Source organism: Cyprinus carpio, chromosome A11 (assembly GCF_018340385.1).
Source record: "Cyprinus carpio isolate SPL01 chromosome A11, ASM1834038v1, whole genome shotgun sequence".
Classification (NCBI taxonomy): Eukaryota; Metazoa; Chordata; class Actinopteri; order Cypriniformes; family Cyprinidae; genus Cyprinus; species Cyprinus carpio.
The window spans coordinates 7254203-7280115 of NC_056582.1; the positions used below are offsets into that span (position 1 = coordinate 7254203).

A 25913-nucleotide genomic window follows, 5' to 3' on the forward strand; every position below is an offset into this window, starting at 1 on the left:
TTTGCAAGTGCAAGGCTTATTCCATTTTTTTCTCTGAAAACCTAAAAATGTAATTACTGTCACACAATAATAAAAATATATACCGTCACGCATTATAGGAAAATTCACTTGAAGGTCTTTATTGCACGGCATGAGATAAATGTGTTAATGTTGGTGAAAGGTTAAAGAAGTTTAACTTATTTTAAGATTGTAGATGTCAAGGTGTCTGGTTTGTGTCTCCCTGGGTGGCCACTAGAGGTCTCACTTCCCCTTATTGTCACCCCCTTCAGAACTACATTTCCCACTAGCCTTATCTGTTCATCACTGTTCATTGTGTTCAGCTGTCACCACTTACCTTGTTTGCACCTATCTATAAATACCCTGGTTGTTTCTGTCATTGTTACGGAGTCCTTGTTGCATGTCACCCTGCTTTTTTTTCCTGGTTCCCTAGTGGATGTTCGTGGTTCGTGTTTTGGACTGTTTATGTTTGGTTTTGACCCCTGCCTGGACTGTTTATGATTTTGGATTACCCTTTAATAAACACTGCATTTGGATCTACCTGTCTGTGTGCGTTTCGTGACAGAAGGACTCCGTCACAACCTAGATCCAGCGATATGTTTTTTGAGGATTCTCCCCCAGCCATCGAGCGGGAGAGAGGGAGTGAGTTTGAGGGAACCCGCCTGGTTGTTTTCCGTGGGACCCGGGGAGGTCGCAGAGGAGGGAGTGGTCGAGAGGAGGTCCGGCATCGCTCTCCACCATGGCCCCCCGTCGACCCTGGGCTCGTGAGGGATGGATCGGAGCCGCCGTCTCTCCATCACGAACGGAGAAGGGGGAGGAGGCACACGTCCGCCGAGACTGTGTCTGCGGAGAAGAGGGCGACGGAAACGGTTTTGGATTATTTTACTATGCTGTCCAAAATCCTAGACGTTCCCAAGGGGGTTAACGTCACATCGGCTGAGCCAGCGCCACAGCACAAGGCGGCCGCCAGCCCTGCGCCACAGCACAAGATGGCCGCCAGCCCTGCGCCACAGCACAAGATGGCCGCCAGCCCAGCGCCACAGCACAAGAGGGCCGCCGGCCCAGCGCCACAGCACAAGATGGCCGCCAGCCCAGCGCCACAGCACAAGAGGGCCGCCAGCCCAGCGCCACAGCACAAGAGGGCCGCCAGCCCAGCGCCACAGCACAAGATGGCCGCCAGCCCAGCGCCACAGCCCAAGATGGCCGCGGAGACATTGTTGAGTTACTTTTCCAGGATGTGCCAGATCCCGGAGATTCCCAGGAGTGTTCACATCACGGCCGCTGAGCCAGCGCCAATGCCCAGGATGGCCACCAGTTCAGCACCACAGCGCAAGATGGCCGCCAGCCCAGCGCCATTGCACAGGATGGCTGCCAGCTCAGCGTGCCCAGCACACACAGCACGGGATGGCCGCCGGCCCAGCACCACAGCACAAGATGGTTGACTCAACGCCTGAGTCTTCCGTCAAGGAGCCACCGGCACGCCATCATAGAGGCCGCAGGAGGAGGAGACAGGCGTCAGCCGTTCCTCAAAGCCCGGAGGAGGTTCCCGAGCAGGCCGCTGCCGTCCAGGAGGACGTTCCCGAGCAGGCCGCTGCCGTCCAGGAGGACGTTCCCGAGCAGGCCGCTGTCGTCCAGGTGGACGTGCCCGAGGTTCCCGAGGCGGGGCTCGAGGTTCCCGAGGCGGTGCCCGATGCCGAGGCGGTGCCCGATGCCGAGGCGGTGCCCGATGCCGAGGCGGTGCCTGATGCGGTGGCCGAGGTGGTTCCCGATGCAATGTCCGATGCCGAGACAGTGCCCGATGCCGAGGCGGTGCCCGATGCGGTGCCAGAGACGGTTCCCGATGCAATGCCCGAGACCGAGGCTGTTCCGGAGGTCGAGGCGGTGCCCGATGTTGTTCCTGATGCCGAGGCGGTGCCCGATGCCGAGGCGGTGACCGATGCCGTTCCGGAGGTCGAGGCAGTGACCGAGGTTGTTCCAGAGACCGAGGCGGTGCCCGAGTTGGTTCCAGAGACCGAGGCGGTGCCCGAGTTGGTTCCAGAGACCGAGGCGAGGCTGCTTGCGCAGGCCGAGGTCGTTCCCGAGGTGGTGCCCGATGTTGTTCCCGATGCCGAGGCGGGGCCCGAGGCTGTGCCCGATGCCGAAGCGGTGCCCGATGCTGTTCCGGAGGCCGAGGCGGGGGCCGATGCTGTTCCGGAGACCGATGCGGTGCCCGAATTGGTTCCAGAGACCGAGGCGGTGCCCGATGCGCAGGCCGAGGTCGTTCCCGAGGCGGTGCCCGATGCGCAGGCCGAGGTCGTTCCCGAGGCGGTGCCCGATGCCGTTCCTGAGACCGTTCCCGAGGCGGTGCCCGATGTCGAGGTCGTTCCCGAGGCGGTGTCCTTGTCCGATGCCGTTCCCGAGGCGGTGTCCTTGTCCGATGCCGTTCCTGAGGCGGTGTCCTTGTCCGATGCCGTTCCTGAGGCCATTCCCGAGGCGGTGCCCGATGCTGTTCCGGAGGCCGATGCGGGGCCCGAGATGGTTCCGGAGGCGATACCCGTGTCCAAGGCCGTTCCCGAGGCGGTGCCCTTGTCTGAGGCCGTTCCCGATGCTGTGACCTGGCCATCGCCACAGCCTGCTCCTTACTGGCTCCCCGATTGGCAGGTTCCGTTCGGGCCACTCAAATGGCGAATTCCTCCCTGGTCGTCTGCACAACGAGAATGGACTGATCCACCGTGGCCACCTGAACTGCCTGGTCCCTCGTGGTCCCCTGAACTTTCGGGTCCACCGTGGCCACCTGAACTGCCTGGTCCCTCGTGGTCCCCTGAACTTTCGGGTCCACCGTGGCCACCTGAACTGCCTGGTCCCTCGTGGTCCCCTGAACTTTCGGGTCCACCGTGGCCACCTGAACTGCCTGGTCCCTCGTGGTCCCCTGAACTTTCGGGTCCACCATGGGCCCCTGATCTGACCGAGCCTCCTGGGCCTACCAGGGGAGCCATCGCTGCCCGGTCCCAGTTCCCCTACACGGGCCTGGCCCGCCATCCCTCCCCCTGTTCTGCCTCCACCAGTCCACCTCCCTCCTGGTCTCTTTGTTTTGCTGTTTGGTTTGTTCTGAGGAGCATCTAGAAGCTGCTCCTTAGAGGGGGGGTAGTGTCACGGTGTCTGGTTTGTGTATCCCTGGGTGGCCACTAGAGGTCTCACTTCCCCTTATTGTCACCCCCTTCAGAACTACATTTCCCACTAGCCTTATCTGTTCATCACTGTTCATTGTGTTCAGCTGTCACCACTTACCTTGTTTGCACCTATCTATAAATACCCTGGTTGTTTCTGTCATTGTTACGGAGTCCTTGTTGCATGTCACCCTGCTTTTTCCTGGTTCCCTAGTGGATGTTCGTGGTTCGTGTTTTGGACTGTTTATGTTTGGTTTTGACCCCTGCCTGGACTGTTTATGATTTTTTTGTTTCATTCAAAAAACACAACAAAACAATATACCTGAATATATCCTTACCTCTACAGTAGAGTGATTATGCAGTATATTTGTTTATGAAAGATTATGAAATACACACTACTGATCAAAAGTTAAAGGTGAGACTCTTTTCATCAATGCTGCATTTATTTGATATAAAAACAGTTATAACAGTAATATTGAGAACAGTTATTACAATTGAACAAAACTGTTTTATATTGTAATATATTTAAACATGTGATTTATTCCATGATGGCAAAGCATAAAATTTCAGCAGTCATTGTTTTTTGCTGCCCAAGAAACATTTATTATTATCAATGCTGAAAACATTGGTGCTGCTTTCTAATTTTGTGGAAACTGATACAATTTTTAATAATTCTTTGATGAATAGAAAGTTCAAAAGAACAGCATTTATTTGAAAAAGAACTATTTTGTAGCATTATAAATATCTTTTTTTGTCACTTTTGATCAATTTAATGTATCCTTGCTTAATAAAAGTGTGTAAAAAAAAAAAACACTTGTAAAAGTGTTTTCTTTAAAAAAAATATTAATTTTTGTTAATTAAATTAATTTACAGTTCGAGCGTTATATAAATGACATATTAATTCTGGTATGACACATTCCACTCTTCACTGTTTCAGGTCCTGGTAGTTTTACAGGAGAGGACAGTGCAGAGTTTCACATTCACGGGCCTGCTGTCATTAGTGGGGTCTTACAAGCACCTGGTGTGTGGGAGAGAGATCAGCCATTATTGTAAACCCTCTATATGAATTTTATCATCAGAAATCTATATCGCAAAAAGCTAGTTGAATCAGCATTTTAACACTAGATGGCAGTATCTGTGTTATGCTTGGAAATATCTAGCTTTTAATATGCATGTAGCAAGTGTTTACACATTCCTTTCTCCTTTTAAGTGAAGTAGTACTTTATTAAGTTATAGTCTTTATCTGGAGACATTATAAAATCTAAATGTTTCTAAATAGTTATGTGATAAAGTTAATTTTATTTTAAAGGTATCTTATTTTGTGTGTTTCAGGGAGTTTGCTGGGTCTGCGGCCTGCAGAAGCGGGTGGGTTTACCCGACGGGTGTTCAATGCTGGAAAATTAGACCTTACTGAAATAAAGGGTCTAGGTTAATGGATCCATGCAGAGACAGAAGCACAGAGGCGACAGGCTCTCCATCAAATGGCAGGAGACCTGGGCTGCATTTACCAAGACTGGAGTGTTCAGCTTAAATGAATGAGTAAAGGGTTGATCAGGAATATCTCTTGTTTTTAGTACATCTTTATGGCCAGGTCTAAGAGCAGTCGTGGGCTAGTGGTTAGAGAGTTTGACTCCTAATCCTAAGGTTGTGGGTTTGAGTCTCGGGCCGGTGATACCACGACTGAGGTGCCCTTGAGCAAGGCACCGAACCCGCAACTGCTCCCCAGGTGCCCCAGCATAAATGGCTGCCCACTGCTCCGGGTGTGTGTTCACGGTGTGTGGGTGTTCACTGCTGTGTGTGTGCACTTTGGATGGGTTAAATGCAGAGCACGAATTCTCAGTATGGGTCACCATACTTGGCTGTATGTCATGTCACTTTGTTTTTGTCATCTGACCAACATATTAACATTGTTTTCCACTTGCTGCTTTTGTGTTCCAAAAATATTGCATCAACAACCTAAATTGCTTTAACATATTTATCAGTAAAGGGCACAGGAAATTCCAGACAGAAGCTATATACATGCATATTGTGGGAACTGTTAAGTGGTGTATGTGTTTGACTCCCATCCATTAGGAAATCATCAGTGCTGCAAACAAAAAACTTGTGCGTTTAGTGAGCAGAACACTTAGGATCGCTCCAGAGGAACCATCCCTGCAGCACTGTATTATGTTTGTTACTTTTTTTTTTTTTAGTTCACTACTGTATTGTTTTTTAAAGAATTCAACTTTAATTCAACAAGTATGCATTCAAATATAAAGTTCTGTCATGAAACTCTAGATAATTGATGATAATTCAATCTGATGTAATCACATCATCATTCACACGGCACAGCTGATTGGTTTCGTTCACATCAGCAGCCAATGAGCTTGCTGCTCTACATTCAAATACTTGGCTAGTGCTTGCTGTAGCAGTTGCAGCGTGCTTCAGAAACCTCCACCATCCCCAGCTCCACCTGTATAGATCTGTTTGGGGATAATTTCATGTATGTCACATATAAGTGGTTATTTCATATATGTTAGATGTGATATGTGATCCTGGACCACAAAAGATTTTCAAATAGTTGTATCTCGGCCAAATGTTGTCCTATCCTGATGTACAAATCTCGATTTTGAAAAATACCCCTATGACTGGTTTTGTGGTCCAGGGTCACATATATATTGGAGGGCCAAATATGAAAATTGATTTTTAGGCATCGAAACAATAAAGGTTTAATAAAGCTTAAAATTATTTTTATTTTTTTCTGTACATTAGAATGTGTCATGTTTATTTTATTTTTTTCATTGTCATTTTAAATCTTTACCAATTTTTGCCGCTATCGTTCAAACCACTGGGTTTTACCCAAGAAGTTTTTTAATTATTTACAATATAATATATTTTGTATGAACACTTTTCCTTTTATATATTTTAATGAGTACAGGTCGGAATATATTCAAATATAAACCAGTTATATTCAATCGTAATTATATTTTACAATATTACTGTTTTTACTGCATTTTTGCAGCCTTGGTGAGTGTAAGAGGCTTCTTTCAAAATCACAACAAATCTCACAGATCCCAAATCTTTAAATAGTGTATGGTTTTCATCTAGCAGATGATAAAACAGGTGAAAAATGTTGGCTTGGCCCAATAAATAACCACACAAAACACACTAGTAACTATATATCAACCACTGAGAACACTTTTACAACCACATTGCAACTCTCTGACAACCACAGACAGCACACTAGCTGTTAAAGAGTATGTAAGGAACACAACACCCAGTTTTCTCATTCTTCTCTTCTTTTTGTAATGCAAAAAATTAATAAAGTTTGATTAATAGAGCAATTAGAGAGATCTGAAACACTGGAGCACATCTAACTAAACACATTCAAAAATATACACATGCTATTGGTAATAGGAAAAGTCTTGTTTTCCTTCTACTGTGAGGTGAATGGGCTGTTATTTACTGTACAAGCCAATAGAACAATTGTCATAAGTGTGTTCATCTAAGAGGTTATTATTTTTTCTTTTAAATAATTCCAGAATTTACTGCTAGATTGGGCAGTGTTGTCTCTCTATCATGGATGTTGTCCATCTATTGTTTGTGTGTAAGAGCGTGTTGATTGCTTGAGTCATTGAGGAGCAGAGAGCAGGAGACAGGACATCCTGAGCAGGGTTTGTGCCAAGCCGCCAGAGCCCTCAGGACCCAATGTGATGTCGGTTAATGGTTTGTGTAAAGACTCCTGGAAGGAGGTTTTTGCTAACAAGCACCAAGGAGTGTAATTCTGGAAATGAACAAGATTTCAGGATTTTGAAAAAATATTAAAACAAAGAAAAGTTATGGTAAAAAAAAGGTGACAACATGCCCTTTGGATCATTTTCAAATTATGCTAGATGATCATCACTCTTTGAACGTGGACCTCATACAGCTGCTTTCATTAAACCAAACAGCGACATACTAAATACTAAGAAGTTCTTCTGATCTTCACGGAAGTTTCTCAAATTTTTCACTTAAATTATATTGAAAACTAAATGAAACAATTAGTTCTGGTCCTCAAATTGGATTGGTTGAGTGATTTTCCAAGACTGGTATGCGAGTTGGTAGAGTAGTGACAAGTGAGTCACTGAATCTTTCACTCAACCATTTTGTTCAAAAATACAAATTCATTCAGGTACCAAAAAAAGAAAGAAACTGGGAAAATCACGTCTAAAATTTACACTGCAGTTCAAACTCAAAAGTTTGGTAAGTATGATAATGTTTTTAAAATAAGTCCAGGCTGCATTTTGATCAAAAATATGTGAATATTGTGAAATATTTTTACAATTTAAAACAAGTGTTTTCTATTTTAATATATTTTAAAATCAAAACCATTACTCAAATCCAAATCTTAATCATAATCACAACATCCCCAATCTTCACATTAACATTAACAAATCACTCTGATATGGTGTTCAAGTAACATTTATTATTATCATCAGTGTTGAAAGCAGTGTTGTGCTGCTTACATTTTTTTTTAAACCATGATGCATTGTTTCAGGATTCTTTGATAAAGTTCATAAGAACAGCATTTATTTGAAATAGAAGTCTTTTGTAACAAAGTAAAAGATTAAATTAATGCATCCTTTCTGAATGAAAGTATTAATTTATTTTCCCCTAAACTTTCAAATGGTAGTTACTCAACATTAACTTTACATTAATGTTAAATATATAGATAATTTGTCGAACTGTTGTCCAAGCTTTAGTGAGTCTCTAAAAACATTCTGTGGAATTCTGACTAAGTTGTTGTATTTGTGTGTGTGTCTTGGTGCATATAGAGCAGGGATAGGCAACTTCGGTCCTGGAGGGCCACTGTCCTGCAGAGTTTAGCTCCAACCCTAATTAAACACACCTGAACAGGCAATCAGTGTTTTCGGGATTACTAGATAGATACAGGCAGGTGAGTTTTTATGAGGGCTGAAGCTAAACTCTGCAGGATAGTGGCCCTCCAGGACCGGTGTTGCCCATCCCTGATATAGAGGCATTCATCGACTTCAGTGAGGATGAACTCATAGAGGATAGAGTCTTAAATGACGGTACGTCTCCTCAGATGGATCAGTATCCTCACTGATTCATTTCCAGAATGATTTGTGAGACTTTCCTGTTAGTATTGACCTCAAAGACACCACAGAGAAGGAATCAAAACCTTTGAAAGTCACATTGAGAGGCCATTGACGTTGTTGTAGTGCCTGAAGAATGCACAGTGAATGCTCCTGCCATCATTTGTCCAACTTCATTCAAATGTTTGGTTGTTATATTTACATTAGAGTCTGTTCCTCTGCAGAATAGAGGGATTTCAGTGTGCGTCACAGACCATCTCCTTCCTCTGAGAGTTACAGATGGGCTGTAAAGTCACTAATAGAGGTCATGAAAAGTAGTGTTTACACTGACACACTTCTAGTGTGCCAAAGCCTTATGGATTTGTATAATTTTTTTTATCATATCATTTTGACTTTTAGTCATTAATGCAAACAGCATAAAATTTGCCATAAATGTGTATTTTTATTGGAATTTTAGTATTTCACTCTCATTTTCTTTCATAAATCTATTTTATAGGTACAAAAATAGTTACACTCAGGACCTCAAGGACAAAAATTTCCCATTAAATATGTCAATACTTAATCCCAGTGCCATTTAGTTATAAAGTCATGCATGCTTTGTTAAAAGACTTTCATTCTTTTGTCAAGGCTTCAAAATTTGGACTGTTTTTATTTTTATTTTTGACTATTTTCCACCCTAAAGCACCATTTTCTAAGCTTTGGCCATTTGGACAACCATTTGTTTTCTACTGAAAAAAGGGGCAACTGAATTGAAGTTATGTAATTATAATTGTGTGGATGTATTGGTATGAATATAAGAGTGCGGTTTGTTTGTGTGTACTGTGAAATTTGTGTTAAATGTTATTCAAAACAAATTAGTGATTTTTTTTTTTAATCTGAAACTGCACAAAATAATAATGCATCAAAATTAATATTGTTTCTAGTCATTGACTTATCCAAGACTGTAATAATCAAAAAAAAAAATAATAATAAATAAAAAAATAAAATAAAATAAAAACAAAAAAATTCTGCTCAGCATTTAGTATATGGAATAAAATTGATTTATGTGTTCTTTTTTTCATTAAAAAAACAACAACAGTGGCATTATGTGAACAAACTGGCATTTAAAAGGTTAAAATCCTGAAAATAAATGAATTTTTGGTAGTTATGATCAGGACTGATGTTGGTAGCAAGATCTGTGTCATTGAAAGCAAAAAAATAATAATTAAATATGTTTATCTTTGCTGCAAGTGAACCCACATTTAATCTGGACTGTATTTTCTCTTTTATTTTGAGTAGTTTTGTTCGTCTGTGTAATGTGGCTTCTACCAAAACAACAGATGAGTACGTGCTGAAAGATTTTATTGGCTGTACAGCCTTTGATGTCAGAGGAAAGGATGTGGGAAGTGTTTTGTTTTCCCTAATGCATTATTATTTGCTTAAAAACTATGAACTATTATATTGTTAGTTGCTTTTCATTTTTTTTTTTTTTTTTTTTTGTCCAGCTGTCTGTGACTATCAGAGCTGAGAGGTTGGGATCCTGCAATTAAAAAACACTGGGTTTCATACTTTTCAATGGCAAGTTTCTGCAAATTTTTTTGCAAAAAAAGACAACTTTATATGTTCCAGTATCATGTAGGAAAAATTGTGTGACTGTGTGACAGATATTAATATTATAAAACAACCAAATTAAATACTTTGAAATATGTAGAACTAATTCAAATTGTTAAAATATTATCTTAAATTCCATTAATATACCACCATTCAAAAGTTTAGGACCAGGTTAAGGTATAAGATTTTATATGATTTAATTATCAGTTTCCACAAAAAATATTAATCAGCACAGCTGTTTTTAACATTGATAATAATCAGAAATGTTTAGTGAGTAGCAAATCAGCATATTAATGTAGGATGATATCTGAAGGATAAAAATTCATCTTTGCATCACAGAAATAAATTCCATTTTAAAATATATTCAGATACATGTGGGTTATTTTAAATTGTAATAATATTTAACAAGATTATTATTTTTACTGTATTTTTGAGCAAATAAATGCAGCCTCAGTGACCATAAGAGACTTCTTTCAAAATCCCTAAAAAAAAAAAAATCTGACAACCTCAAACTTTTGAACAATCCCAAGTGATTATGTTAGGTTTGACAGCCTTAAAAATGATTTGTTTTTTTTTTCTTTCTAATTTTTTAATGGATTCTACAGCATCTTTTGCAGCTCCCTAGACATTATTGTTTGTTTTTTTCAACTTATAAGAAACATATTTTCTGCTGTTCATTCTTTTGTACACTTTAGCATTTTTATTCATTTGGGCAAGTTAGTCAGGGAGTACCTGAGTGAACAAAACACTGCATCAGATCAGGTTTCTGTATGTTTGGGAATATCATATTTTTACTTAAAAATGCTTAAACAGATTTTAGGGCCGAAAGTGTCACATTGTCCTATGACAGAAGGTTAATGGTTGTGATAAATGCACATGTTATCATGCACACTCATAAAGTGACACCGTACGGCCTTTAATGATGTTTATCTCTGAGCTCTGACCTCTTCAGTAGCAGAAGGGGATGTCTGGATATCACCGAACTTCCTGCTCTGAATTACCCCACATTCATCAGGCCTGTTATTGTTTGCGGCCCAGCTTGACTGATTTCTGGTGTCACTTCCTGTGTAGTTTATAATTTAATTAAGCATTTTTTGAATTCAGTTCCTTTTTAAACTAGAATTGGAGTGAGAATTCAGCATGTCAGCATGAATTCAACATTTGAAGAATTGAGGTTTGCAGCAAACAAGAAGTGTAACATTTGTTGATTATAGGATTGGTAAGCTATTTAAACACTTAAAGGAAGTTCACACAAAGAGCACTTAAGTGAAACTGGCGTCTTCCTTCCAGTGGACATATGGAAATATAAATATATACCAGACTCTACCTGAATGGCAACAACAGTGAAACGTTTCTTCAAACTTTCATTGTCTCAAGGGAGCTGCAGAGCACAGCAGTGGTTTAGAGCGATTTATGTGTTGATATATGTGCAGTTATTTCGGTTCAGCGTTTAGCAGCAGAGAACAAAAGGACAAGAGCTGCTGAAGATGTCTTATTTAAGAATTTAAGTGTTCAAAGTGTTTTATTATATAGTTAGTCAATTTCATAGCTAACATGCTGTTCAGTATAATTCAATTCAATTCAAGTTTATTTGTATAGCGCTTTTTACGGTACAAATCATTGCAAAGCAACTTTACAGAAAATTAACTTTCTACAATATTTAGTAGTAGCTTATCAGTGATGACTGTCAGTTTATGTGCATATGGCAGAAATGTATGGAAAAATCAATTAAAGATGTAAACAAACAAGACGATGAACACTATTAACAGCAATTATGCAATCAAACTTATAGCAAAATGTGGTAGTTCTGTATGTTGTTTCAGGGTTTGCATAATCTGAGGTCTGAGGTTGGCATCATCTCTTCTCAGGTGTTCTGGATCCAGACTGAAGCTTGTGTAAATCCTAGTTACCACGGGATGTAAATCCCGTGACAAAACAGAGAAACAAATAGAGACATAATTAGCGTAGCTGCTGTTCCAACCAAATAAAATTAATTTGTTTAATCCAAGCTAAAGAATAATAATGCGCATTTGATCAGATATAACTGCAGTCCAAGATTATGAGATCATTATTTGAATGCTTGGCCAAAGAGGTGTGTTTTTAATCTAGATTTAAACAGAGAGAGTGTCTGAACCCCGAACATTATCAGGGAGGCTATTCCTATTGAAGAATGTTGTTTTTGTAACATGGGAAATATGATTTTCAAAAGACAAGTTGCTGTCTAATATAACACCCAGATTTTTGACAGTAGAGGAAGTAACAGTACATCCGTCTAGTTGCAAATTGTAATCTACGAGATTCTGTTTACTATTTTTTGGTTCAATAAGTAATATCTCTGCCTAATCCTAATTTAATAGGAGAAAATTATTGGTCATCCAATATTTTACATTTTTAACACATTCTGTTAGCTCAGATCATTTAAAGGTTTCATCTGGTCTTGTTGAGATATATAGATGAGTATCATCAGCACAACAGTGGAAACTAATCCCGTATTTCCTAATAATATTACCAAGGGGCAACATGTATATTGAAAATAGCAGAGGACCTAGGACAGATCCTTGTGGCACTCCATATTTTACTGGTGATAAATGAGATGACTCCCCATTTAAATAAACAAAGTGGTAGCGATCGGACAGGTAGGATCTAAACCATCTTAAAGCCTGCCCTTGGATACCTGTATAGTTTTGTAATCGATCTATGAGTATGTCGTGATCTATGGTGTCGAACACAGCACTAAGATCAAGTAAAACTAGCAATGAGATGCAGCCTTGGTCTGATGCAAGAAGCAAATCATTTGTAATTTTAACAAGTGCAAGTTTCTGTGGGGCCTGAAACCTGACTGAAATTCTTCATAGAGATCTTTTTTTTTTGCACAATTGAGCAGACAAATCTTTTTCTAAAATTGTAGACATAAATGGAAGATTTGAAATGGGTCTGTAATTTGCCAGTTCACAAGGATCTAGTTGTGGTTTCTTAATAAGAGGCTTAATAACTGCCAGCTTGAATGGTTTTGAGACGTGACCTAAAGATAACGACGAGTTAATAATATTGAGAAGCGGTTTTTCTGCTACAGGTAACAACTCTTTCAGTAATTTAGTGGGTACAGGATCTAATAAACATGTTGTTGGTTTAGATGCAGTGATAAGTTTATTTAGCTCTTCCAGTCCTATAGTTGTAAAGCACTGCAGTTTATCTTTGGGTGAGATGAATGAAGCTGAAGTATTAGATACTGTAGAATCTACATTTGTTATTGTATTTCTGATGTTATCTTTTTTATCAGTGAAAAAATTAAAGTCATTCCTTACTATTTAACTATGAGGGAATATTTAGATCAGGTGGTGTCTGGTTATTTGTTAATCTAGCCACTGTGCTAAATAAAAACCTTGGATTATTTTGGTTATTTTCTATGAGTTTGTGGATATGCTCGGCCCTGGCAGTTTTTAGAGCCTGTCTATAGCTGGACATACTGTTTTTCAATGCAATTCTAAAAACTTCTAAGTTAGTTTTTCTCCATTTGCACTCAAGACTACGAGTTTCTTTCTTGAGAGAATGGGTATTGCTGTCGTACCATGGCACAGTATGTATTTCTCTAACCTTTTTCAATTTGATGGGGGCAACAGCTTCTAATGTATTAGAGAAGATAGCGCCCATGTCGCTAGTCATTTCGTCTAGTTAATATGTGTTTAAGGGTACACAGAGCAGTTGAGATAAATCAGGCAGGTTATTTGTGAATCTGTCTTCGGTGGCTGGAACAATAGTTCTGCCCGGACGATAATACGTAGCTATATAGTTAATATCATTAATACGCAGAATGCACGATACAAGAAAATGGTCAGTAACATCATCACTTTGAGGTGGAATATCTATATCAGTAAGATCGATTCCATGTGATATAATTAAATCTAGCGTATGATTAAAATGAATAGTGGGACCGGTGACATTTTGCTTGACTCCAAAAGAAGTTTATTAAGTCAGTAAATGCAAGTCCTAATGCATCATTGGTATTATCAACGTGAATGTTAAAATCTCCGACAATTAGTTCTTTATCAACGGTAACCAATAGGTCTGAGAGGAAATCAGCAAATTCTTTTTAATTCTTTTATCCTGTTTTCTGGGTAACATTGAGGATATCACTAAATATTGTCGCAACACCTCTCCCACGATCAGTCTGACAAGGCTCATGCTTATAACTGAGATATTCTCCAAAATGGCACCAGGGTGATGCGGAGGAGACAAACTGTTAAATAAAGTCGTTATTTTTTTTTTTCTTTTTGTGCACAAAAAGTATTCTCGTAGCTTCGTATAACTGCGGATGAACCACTGATGTCACATGGATTAATTCACAGATTTCCTTGATACATTTTTGGACTTGGGAAAATTTCAGTTGCGTTGCTGTCTATGGGAAGGTCAGACAGCTCTAGATTCCATCGAAAATATCTTAATTTGTGTTCCGAAGATGAATGAAGGTCTTACGAGTTTGAAATGACATGAGGGTGAGTAATTAATGAAAGAATTTTCAACTTACCCTTTAAGAGATCCAAATACAGTAGGACATTGTTAAGACATTGTAAAATCGAGCAGTTTAATCCAATGTATGTATTGTGAAGATATATGATTGCTTTATATGATGAACAGGTTTAATTTGTTCATTTAAAATTTAATTTGAATTATCCCTATAAAGAATCTTTTTTGTAATGTGAAAATTCAGGCCCACCTTCACTTGAACTAGACAACTGGAAACTCCAGGAGTTATTGTTGGCTGTAACTTCAGTAACACAGGCATGTGCTCCCTTCACTTTTGCTTCAAAGGTGGTGAACTTTGTTTTTGCTCAACTCTTTCAAATCTAATTTTAAGCTTCATTTTTAGGAAGATGTTTCCTTATCTCATCAAAAAAATTGCATATGTTCCTGCCCATGCATATTATTTGCCCATCACTGTAACACTGGTCTGTCAGATGTCACGTTTACAGGATGTGAACTTTGTGTTGTTTTTGTGTGCTTGCAATCATCACATTTTAAATATAGTAAATCTTGGTTTTCTCGAAGTCTTGTGCATCTCCCTTGGTAATACCTTTGCCCTCCATCCTGAGAAATTAAAGATTTCTGAGAAGCCTGAGTCTAAGAACAAAATGTCTCACAGGCCCCCAACATCTCAGCTCTTAAATGAGAAATCAACTTGTTTATTGTCCTTGGAAGTGCATTATGAGCATCTGATCTTTAAAATGTACTAGTATCTATTTTCATGCTATTAGTACTTATTATTTGGCTATTAGTATCTTTTCCATGAAGTACCTGTACTTATTCATTAGCTACTAGTGCTTATTCTTTGGCTTCTAGTAACTTTTTAAAAATACAAAATTATTTATTAGATACTAATACTTATTTCAATAGTGACTAAAATCTTTTTAAACATTACTAGTTAGCATTTGTTACTTATTTATTAAGTACTATTAGTTTTCATTTGATACTAGTATCTATTAAATAGAGTACTGATCCGATACTTGTATCTTCCTAGTTCTTGGTGCACACTTCAAGTTAACAGTATAAATTTATTAAAATCATTTTTAATATTTTTCATTTGTTTTACCACTTTTCATAATATAGACAGAGAGAGCGTATAAGTCTTTGGTATTAATATATATATATATATATATATATATATATATATATATATATATATATATATATATATATATTATATATATATATATAAAGAAATACCTATGTGCTTCAGCAAATAGCTCCCCATCTGAGAGGGTTTTTAGTGCCAGTGGGAACATAGTTTTATGCCACAGAGCTTCTCTTAAACCAGAGACAGACAGACTTGTGTTCTTAGCTAAAAACTTGTACAAAAGTTTAATTATTTCCTCCAGTTGCACAGTGTATGTTGTGAATTGCATGCACTAAAAAAGTTAACAGGATGCACTTTCTGTACTTGTTTTGCAAATGCAAATGCAAACATATCGAGATACATATCGAATATTGTAAAAATTTTGACAATATCGAGATTTTTTATATATATATATATATATATTATATATATATATATATATATATATATATATATCACCCAGCCCTAATGGTCACTGTAGAGTTCAATAAAAAATTTGACTACTAAAATAAATAAAAAAAAATGTACTAGTAACATTTGGAATAAGTATCAATAATAGTATCTATTGAACAAGTACTAGTATCTTTAAAACGATTCTAGTAACTCAAGAATAAGCAATAGTACCCAACAAATAAGTACTAGTACCTAATGGAATGGAATGTGTTACTAGTAACGATAGATAAGTTACTAGTCATTATTGAAATACGTTATTAGGTACTAGAATCTAATGAATTAGTTCCAGTATCTAATAATAAGTACTAGTGTCTATTGAATAAGTATTAGTATCTTTAAAAAGCTAAAGAATAGCTTAAGAATATACACTAGTAGCTAGAATTTCATGGTAAAGATACTAGTAGATAAAAAATAAGTACTGGTAGCATGAAAATGCAAGGGTTAAATGTTTAAATACTGCTGTTCTTTGTTGTTCTTGTTAGTTTCTGAACTAATTTCAGTATCTTCTCTTACTCTGTAGCTCAGTGTACTGCTGCTATAGTGTTTCCCACAGCGGGGACCACCAGAGATGTCGTGGAGGTCCCGCTGGATATAAGGGGTATCCCGTGCTGCTGAGTGACGCAGCAGGGCTAAGGTACACCACAGACAGCGTGGAGCAGGAGGGCATCCGGCGCGCCCGTCAGCGGTATGTATTTACGGACACGTGTGGGAAAATCAAGGTAGAATAAACAGTGAGGCATTTTTGCGCAAACATTCCAAAGTGATAAATATCGCCATCCTAAAAATGGCCTGTAGAGGGGAAATATATCTCAAGATTTTTTGCCACTCATTGTGCCGTGTGAGGGGAAATGATCTGTTTATTTACAGACTTAGATATAGGTGTGTGTCACATGTTTCACGATTGAATAAACACGGGAGGTTATGCAATAATATAAAGAGTTTAGGTATATAATGTTTGCAGAAAAAGATTTGGCAGTTTTAATGACAACCAAAAATAAAAAAAAATAAAACAAGTGGCATGCATTTTAAAAGAACATGTTACAAGAGAAATTTGTTAGGTTTAAAACAATAGATGGTTGTCTTATTTGAATTTGAGAAAAACTGTCTAAAATTTTAATTTGTTTGTTTGTTCAATGAATCAGGGAAAATAAACATGTAGATTTCATTTTTTTTTTTTTTTTTTTTTTTTTAGATAAACCACATTATGTCTTTTAATTCTGGTAGAAGTCTGTTCCAGTCATGGGTTCCTCTAAAGACAAAAGATTACTGACTTCAAATTAGAGATAAATAATCAATTTAACCAGTTTTTATTTTTTTTTATTTTTTTTTTATTTTTTTTTACTAATATTCAATCATTTCACACTTATTTATTTTTGTGCATGTTTTTATAAATTAATTTTTACAACATGTTTTGCAACAATTTTTTTTACAACTAGAAGTGAGCAACACATCAAATTTTAGACAAAAAAAGAAGATTAATTAATAAAAAAAGATTCAAATTAATTTAGATAATTTAGACCAGAGGTACCAAAACTTTTTAATCTGAAGAGCCAAAATTTAATTCCGTGGTTCCGTGGGCTAAAAGTAATATTTATTAGTTTAAAAAAAAAAAAAAAAAATGTCTATCATAATTTATTTGCGGTTATCCTTTTTTTTTTAGTTTTATTTTATCTAATGCAGTGATATTCCCAAAAATGTAATCGTGCCCAAAAGGTTCCAAGTGCCATCATTGCACATTAGGCCCTCTTTTTCACAGTTTACATTTGTGTGTAGCAGTGAATTGCATGTACAGTGTGCTGTGATTTATTAAAGAGATGGCATAGACAGGAAGTGGCCACTTTGCTTCTACGAGGTCAAAGGTTGTAAGAAGCAGACCAGGCTCAGGAAACAGGCTTAAGAAACGACCTTCCGCTGCTGCCCACAGGGCCCCTTGTGTTTGTCGATTTGATGCAGCTTCCTTCAGAGCCCCAGCTAGTGCCTGTCTTCCTCAGTGGACACTTGAAGAGTATCCTTGAGCACTCATCTCACAGCAGGGAGTGCATCCTGATCCTCTACAAAAGTGACCTCATCTCCGCTGAGCACAAGCGCAGCATCCAGGCGGAAATAAATCTCATTTAATAACCAGATGTATTTGATAATCAAAAAGGAGTCATAAAAACATTTAAATTGCACATAATGTAGTTTTTATGTCATTTTTTAAAATAACATAATTATGTTTCTACCTTAGTTTTTTGTTGAAATATAAACACTTAAATAGTGTCTGGAATAAAACCTGATTTATTCAAACACACATGAAAACAACAGGTTAAGTAAAAATATAATGAATTTGTAATATATTTAGCAAAATGCTCCTTTCTAGAGTAACTTTTTCTAGCTGACTAACTATTAACAGTTGACGTGTCTGTGAAGACTGGCGTAATGGATGGTAAAAATTCAGTTTTACATCACAAAATATTTTAAAAGCTGTTTCATAAAATGACCTGATCAGTCCAAACAGTCAACAAAAGAATGCACTGTAACTGGAGAAATGTATCATTTTTTTTTTTATTGCATATAGTAGTAGGTTATAGAGTTTCAAATCTCGGCTCTCCCAAAACAATTAAATTTCCTCTCAGTGGCTCTTTTTTAAGGGATGACCACACTAGCCTTGGCAGGAGGAGTTCTTATTTGTTCTGGGCGCATTGAGCTCAAACACGCTGGCGGCGATCTGATGCAGTTAAGCATTCTCTGTGTTCAGCTGTCCCGGCTGTTTAGGAAGGAGGTGTTCAGAAACGGTCCCCACGGCCCTTTGTTCTCCTGTCAATCTGACATTCATTTAAATGTTTATGTGTGCTTGCTGAACTCTTCACCCGTTTGACGACATCGGGGTGCGAGGAGCTGTGCACAGCACGCTGTACCTTCTGCCTTCCTCTCATTCATGACGCTGTTGAGCTGTTGTTTCTGCAGATTAGTGGGGTTAAAAAGGTCCCATAAATCTCACTGGCCTGTATTAGTTTGGTGGAGAGGACAAATGTTCAGAACATACAGATTCCTTCATAATTGTGTTATAAATTTAACAGAGAATGCATAAAGAAAATTATTTACAAATCTCAGCAAAGAACACATTCAGCATCAACAAATGTTCTGTCTATTGTTTCCTCTTCTTTAAATTCAGCACACCACACCCAAAAACCGAATTTTTTAAATTGTAGCATGTCATCAGAATGCATGTTTATTATTTTAAATATATTTTGTTATTATGAGTCACAATGAGTTGGCCAGTCTTTGTTACACAACATTCATAATGACATCCATAATGCAAAAGTGTATGCAGCTGTCCAAAAAAATAAATACAAAATAAAAAATATTATATGATCTTTGATTAGTGAGCTAGAAATTCTAAATATTTCTTTATTTTATGTCATAAGTTTCCTTTGTTTTATCTTTAAGTACAGGTTTTAAAAAAAGAGTTGATATATATATATATATATATATTAAAAACTGTTAAAGGTCATTAAAACCTGTTCAAACAAATAATTGTTGAAACACAATTATCTATAAAGAATATTATATACATCATAGCACATTGATGGAATATTCACAGAAAAATCGTATGCAATATTAATCGTGTGCTTGTAGGAAAGACAGTGTCACATTTTTAGGTCCGCACCACTCTAAATAACTGAATCAGACCTCAGAAGTACATCATGTCATGCAAGTTCACAGCCCATGATGCTTAAACACAACTATACAAATGAACTAAACATTAGAGTGCATGTACATTTACAGAGATCCAAAGTGACGACACTATTTACTAAAGAGATCACAGGCTCAAAATCAGGAAACTCCCGCACACAAGACACATTTAAAAACTTGGAGTCCGGCCTTGAGATTCAGATCATTCCCTTCTCCACACCCAGCCTGCGGAAAAGAGTGAAAACAATAAAAAAGACATTCTGAATGACTCCGCCTGAAATGTGTAATTAACACAAGTCCTCCAAACAAAGGATGAGCTCCTAAAAATCAAAACCTGAAAGGCTTTTTATTAGTACTTTAGCAAAATATTCAATATGTTCACCTTATATGCCACTTTTTGACTTGTAATATAGCACTTATCACAAAGTCTTGCATGTTTTGTTTCAGATGTTAATGATTAACATTTTTGAAGTTGTTTTTGTGACCTTGAAGTGGGACAAAATTAATACTTTAGGTATTAATATGTACTTTTAGGGTACTAATATGCACCCTTTAGAGTACAAAAGTGTACCTTTTTAAAGGGTACCGCCCCAGTGACAGCTTTTGTATCTTTTTTCTGAGTGTGGGTTTGTAGTTAATTGTGTTGTCAATTGTACCCTCATACACTAAAAGACTAGTTCTTATTCCCTGTGTATTTACATACTTTCATGCTGTTTTGACAAAATGCCACACAGAGTGCTCAAGGCAAGGTACAAGTTAATAAGAGTTTTATTTGCCACAACCTCAAGATTATCCAGTCCTGCTTCTGGAGGGCCACCTTTCAGCAACACACCTGAACCTGCTAAAGGAGGTCTTCAGAATCACTAGACACTTCCAGGCAGGTGTGTTACAGCTAAAATCTGCAAAGACCTCCAGAATCACCCAACATTTTGCCATCATTTATTCATGTTCATGCCATTCCAAACCTTTAGTACTTTCTTTCTTGCTAAATGGTTTCTGGTCCCCATTGACTTACATAGTATTGTTTTCCCATAATATGGAAGTCAGTGGGGTCCAGCAACTTTCTGGTTACCCATATTTTTCAAAATATGTTACTTTATGTTCAACAGAAGAAAGAAACTCATATGGGTTTGGAACAGTTGGGTGAACTTTCCTCTTAAGGCCTTTAGATACATCCAGGCAGGTGGGGGCTAAACTGGACGTTGGCCCTCCTGGAGCAGAATCGGACACCCCTGGTGTAGCATGTAACAAATGGACAGTAATGCCCTGCACCCTTCAAAGTGGGTAGGACCAAAAGAATATTGACTTTCAAATGAAATTCTGGCCATGACGAATAAAGACTACTTACCTTTAGCGGTTAATGGTCCCTACCAGGTGCGGGGGGATAAGGGCCGGCTATGCCAGGGGGTTGAAGACCAGCAGGTTTGGGCTGCACAAGCAGTGAAGATAGATTTAATTATGGTACACCCTTCAGCATTCAAACATGCACATATCCTAAAAATGGCCATCATGGAAGATTTTCCAAATGTTAAGCAACATTACTCATCTAAGCTTAACTCCTACCTGTTGTACGCAGCCATTTTGCAATGATATAAGTGTGGCATCCTTCACTGCAAGCTTGGCTTCTACTAGTTCTTTGGCGTCCCTCAGTCTGCTTTGCTCTTTGAGAAGCTGCTCCAGTTGCTTATCATACTTCTGTTGGGCGTCCTGCAGTTTCTTGCTGCTCTCCGCAGTCTCTTTTTCCCGATCCGTTTTGCACTTGTCCAGTTCTGAAGTCAGTTCCGCATTCTGTACTTCCAGCCAGCTGCTCTGTTTTTGAATGCTCGAGACCTTCGCTCCCACGTTGTCCAGGTAGCTCTGGAACTTGTCCTCCACCTGCCGAGAGAGGCTTGAGCAGTTGGAGCGAATCCTTTCCATCTGTTCTTCCTGTTTCGAGCAGGTGAGGTGAAACGTGACTGAGTTGGTGAAGAAGTTGTCGATTTTGGTCAGGAAGGCACTTGTGACCGTCTGGATGCCTTGGAGGGACTCTGCAAAGTCTTCTTTGCATTTCTTGGTGTAAACATCAAGCTCGGATTTCAAATTCAGGTTTTCTTGTCTCAGCTGTATCACCAGACTATGATGTTCATTTTTATCTTTCACTGCGTTGTCCAAGTCAGCTTTAAGGTACTCCACCGTTTGGCTGAAGTTACTCTTAAGGATTCCATATAGAACTTTCTGCTGTTCCAGAAGAGTATTTAGAGTTTTTATTTCACCTGAGAAGAGAAAAGTGAGCCATGTCAACAGGAGCGAATTTGTGAATTTGATTATTCATTAATCATTGATTGATTGATTGATTGATTGATTGCACTCACCATTCTGATTGTTGTTGCTTGGTGGACATGGGAGTGGAGTATTTCGAGTGCTTGAAAGCTTTATTTTACTGGCATCACAAAGAGACTGTAAAACAGCCAATCAAAACCAAGCGTTTAATTATTATTAGTGTTAGGGTTTTAAAATTTAATCTGAAAATTAACAACAACATCACAAAAATTAATCTTCAGTTCTCATTTGCACACCCTCATGTCATTGTAAACCTGTATGACTTACCTTCGTCTGTGCAACCACAAAGATATTTAAAAATATATATTTTTGTTTGTTCCACAGAAAAAGGAAGTCATACCAATTCGAAACTACATGAGGGTGAGTAAATGATGGAGACAACATACAAGCAAATAAAGGACTTACAAGAGACTTCTGGAGGTTACTGCTCTTGATTGTTGTCAAGTTCAAGTCATTTTTCAGCTTTGCTATTTCTTTATCCGCTGCATCCTTCTCTCCAGTCTTTTCTTTGAGGGCACTGGTGAGGTCAGCTTTGTCTTTTCTGAGTTTGGTGTTGTCTGTGGAGAGCTTGTTAAAGGCCAGCTCCAGCTCTTCCACTCTCTTCTCCTCGGCGGTCTTCTCCGGCTGGCCGTACACCAGGAAGAGCACTAAACTGGCGATGATGAGGGATTGGATCAGAGACGAGAAGAAGAAGACGATCCTCATGTAGTAGCCGCAGCTTTTCCCCTTCGCCTTGTGGATTTTTTTCGCCTCCAGTCCAAGCGTGGCCCGGGAGTAGCTGTTGTTGTACATTTCTGAGTTCCAGTTGTGGGAATGAGATGGACCTTCTGAGGATTTTGATTCTAGAGGTTTGTTATGAAAAAACGATGGTCAAAACGTTAACAGAATACCCCGTCACACCTGAGGGCAATGACATGTAAACACTTCTACCAGGACACGGGGTGGGAGCTGTGTTTATAAATGCAGAGACACACTTCCCGCGCCGTGACTCTTTCCGGACCCTCCCCAGGAAAGCTCCAGAGGTTATCGGTACTTAAACCTACGGAGATCTCCAGAGATAAACAGAGCCAGAGCTCCTCCCTTACTTTCCCTCATAAATCACACCAAACCCTGACAAGGAATTCAGACCACCGTCGAACATCTAGATAACACTTATTTCAGATGATCATTGTGGATTTTTCTTTAGCTGTTCTTGACATCCATATTGGTGTTTCTCAATATAAGTTAATTAACTTTATATCAGCCATCATTTAGGAATTACCCACTTTGGCCAAGAAAAACAATGTTCCTGCAAAGGACAAAAGCAGGTCCTTCCATCTCTTCCTGGATCAGATCAGATACATAAACACATGTGATCGAAACAACCCATCTGAAACTGTTTCCTGCAGAGCCACATCGGTGGAGTCGGAGGGACAACAATAGTGACCTGTCATCCTCCTCACAGGAATGAAAAATAAACTCTCCCAGAAGTCCAGGAGGCGGCAGCACGTTTGATCCTGGGCTGGCGATGACGCTCGCAGCTGAGAGTTATGTCTGGGAGAGTGTGAAGAGGGGACATAAAGTAAGTCAGGGGTTTTCCTGCAGGCCATTGTCTCTTTGCCAATCCATCCTCAACGGAAAGTAATTTACAGAGGGTTTTTGAAAGGGACTAAAAGTTCTTAAAATTTCCTTAAAGAACGCAAATGAGCTTTAAGACAATCTGAATCTGCAAAAGACAGCATAAAGACATATGAACTGTTATAGGGCATTAGAGCGAGAGCTCAACAAATATTCATTACTCCAAGAATTTTTGCACACATTTTTAGTGCTATCAAATATTAAAGTGATAGTTCACCCATAAATAAAATTTCTGTCATCATTTACTCAACCAAACAGTTGCTGGTAGCAATCGACCTCCATAGTATTTTTTTTATTTTTTTTTCTCCATACTAACAGCTCTTTAGTTACACACATTCTTCAAAATATCTTTCTTGTGTTCAACAAAGAAAGAAACTCATGCAGGTTCAGAACAGCTTGAGGGTGAGTAAATGATGACAGAACTTTCATTTTCCCTTAAAGTTTCTTTTTAAAGATATTTCACCCAAAATTTCATTATTTACTCACTGCCATGTCAGTCTTCTCTGGAAAACAAAAGTTGAGGATTACAGTATGTCATACAGGTTTGGAACAACATGAGGGTGAGTAAATGTTGGGTGAACAAATAAATCACATATTTGTGGGTACACTTGTTATTCACTATTAAAAATAAAGGTTCTTTATTGGCATGCATGATTCCAAGAACGATTCTTTAGATCAGGGGTCTCCAAACTCGGTCCTGGAGTTTCTGAGACTTGACCTTGATGGTTTTCCTCCATCTTTGTTTACAGTTTGGATCAAAATACTTATCAGAACTAAGGAGGTTACGTTGTGAAAAAGGTTAATGATTATTAACACCATAAAGGAGAAAAAAATATGACCTGAAAACTCCTTCGACTAATATCTGTGAACTCGTGCTGCTTAAAAGCAGGATACAGAATCACAGTTTCATATAAGTTTATGTAGTCAAAGAATCAAAACAAAGCGAGTTCTTCTTAAAAATAATAAAAAAAACCGTTTCAGTTCAATGACTTTTATTTTGTTCAGCTATACTCCTGCGACCTCTTGTGGTCACAATTTCATTGCTGCTTAATTTTCCCATCAAGAGTTTTGTTTTGCCTTCATAGAAGTAGAATGTATATTTAGTGGATATTACATATTCTTCATGACCAAAAAATAAATACACAAAAATTCCCCTGCTTCTAAATGTATGTCACCTGCATGTAGACATTATTATCAGTATGTGTTGTTCTATAATGCATCTTTTTTCAAACCCTATTGTTAAGTTAAATTCACTGGCCCTTTCCAATATTTTATTAACAGGATATACATTTAGTACAGTATGTAATAATGAAGTGTAGCATATATCCATACAACATGAGGGATTTGGTGGAATATATTAACCAATAACATTGCTTTTCACTTTCCAGTCAAATTATGATGAACAGCATCAAGCCCCACCCTCTATTAAGTCCCACTATTTTTTATTCTTTACTTGAAAATGTCTTGCGGTTGTCTTTTAAAACAGTTTTGTCCACAGCTACACTGTTTCTCAACCATAATGTGTTTTGGTTCGTTTTTGAGGCACCCATGCAGCAAATGAGTCTCACAGAGCATTTATATTTCATTTATTTGACAGGAGTGAGCAAACAGTTATTAGATGCTGTCTAGATGAACCCTCACTAAACAATTAGCACATTAAAGATCCAGTCACTGGATCATTCACATGAGCTCATCTGTGAATCTCCGCCACTTACCAGCGGACGTTTGATGCATGATGTTTCCCTTCACACCACATTTTCAGAAACCAGAACATTTATAGCTGACATGCTCAAAACTAATTGGTTAGCTTTAATCATCTGTTCCACAACAGGGTCTTAAAGGGATACTTCACCCCAAAATGAAAATTTTGTCAATCACTTACCCCCATGTCGTTCCAAACCCGTAAAAGCGCCGTTCGTCTTCGGAACACAATTTAAGATATTTTGGATGAAAACCGGGAGGGCCTTTGACTGTCCCATAGACTGCCAAATAAATAACAGTGTCAAGGTCCATAAAAGGTATGAAAGTCATATTCAGAATACTCCATCTGCCATCAGACGTGCAATCTGGGCTGTATGAAGCGACGGGAACACTTTTTGTAAGCGAAGAAAACAAAAATAATGACTTTATTCAACAATTCCTTTGTCAACAGTCTCCTCTGTGTCTCTCCATTTCACCGTATGCTGTGTATGCGCTTCTGTGTCATCCGCGCCGCAAGGATGCGCTGTTTTATTTCAAATCAAAGCTAAATACACGTAGAAACAGCGCATCCTTGTGGCAACGATGACACAGAAGAGCATGGACCTTGACACTGTTATTTACTTGTCAGTCTATGGGACAGTCTCAAGCCTCCAGGTTTTCATCCAAAATATCTTAAATTGTGTTCTGAAGACAAACGAAGCTTTTACGGGTTTGGAACGACATGGGGGT

General features: G+C 38.7%; 1 protein-coding gene and 1 pseudogene across 1 annotated transcript; one reads left to right on the plus strand and one right to left on the minus strand.

Moving 5' to 3' along the window:
* Window positions 1-768: 768 nt before the first annotated feature.
* Window positions 769-18015, plus strand: LOC122146551 (annotated as a pseudogene).
* Window positions 18016-19522: 1507 nt separating this feature from the next.
* LOC109064815 (plasmalemma vesicle-associated protein-like) lies at window positions 19523-22866 on the minus strand. Its single transcript, XM_042766100.1, has 5 exons — window positions 22272-22866; window positions 21899-21983; window positions 21111-21799; window positions 20896-20976; window positions 19523-19772 (listed from the first exon to the last, which is right to left on the minus strand). The coding sequence occupies exons 1-4, from the start codon at window positions 22656-22658 to the stop codon at window positions 20905-20907; spliced, it is 1233 nt and encodes a 410-aa protein (XP_042622034.1). The 5' UTR covers window positions 22659-22866; the 3' UTR covers window positions 19523-19772; window positions 20896-20904.
* Window positions 22867-25913: the final 3047 nt, after the last annotated feature.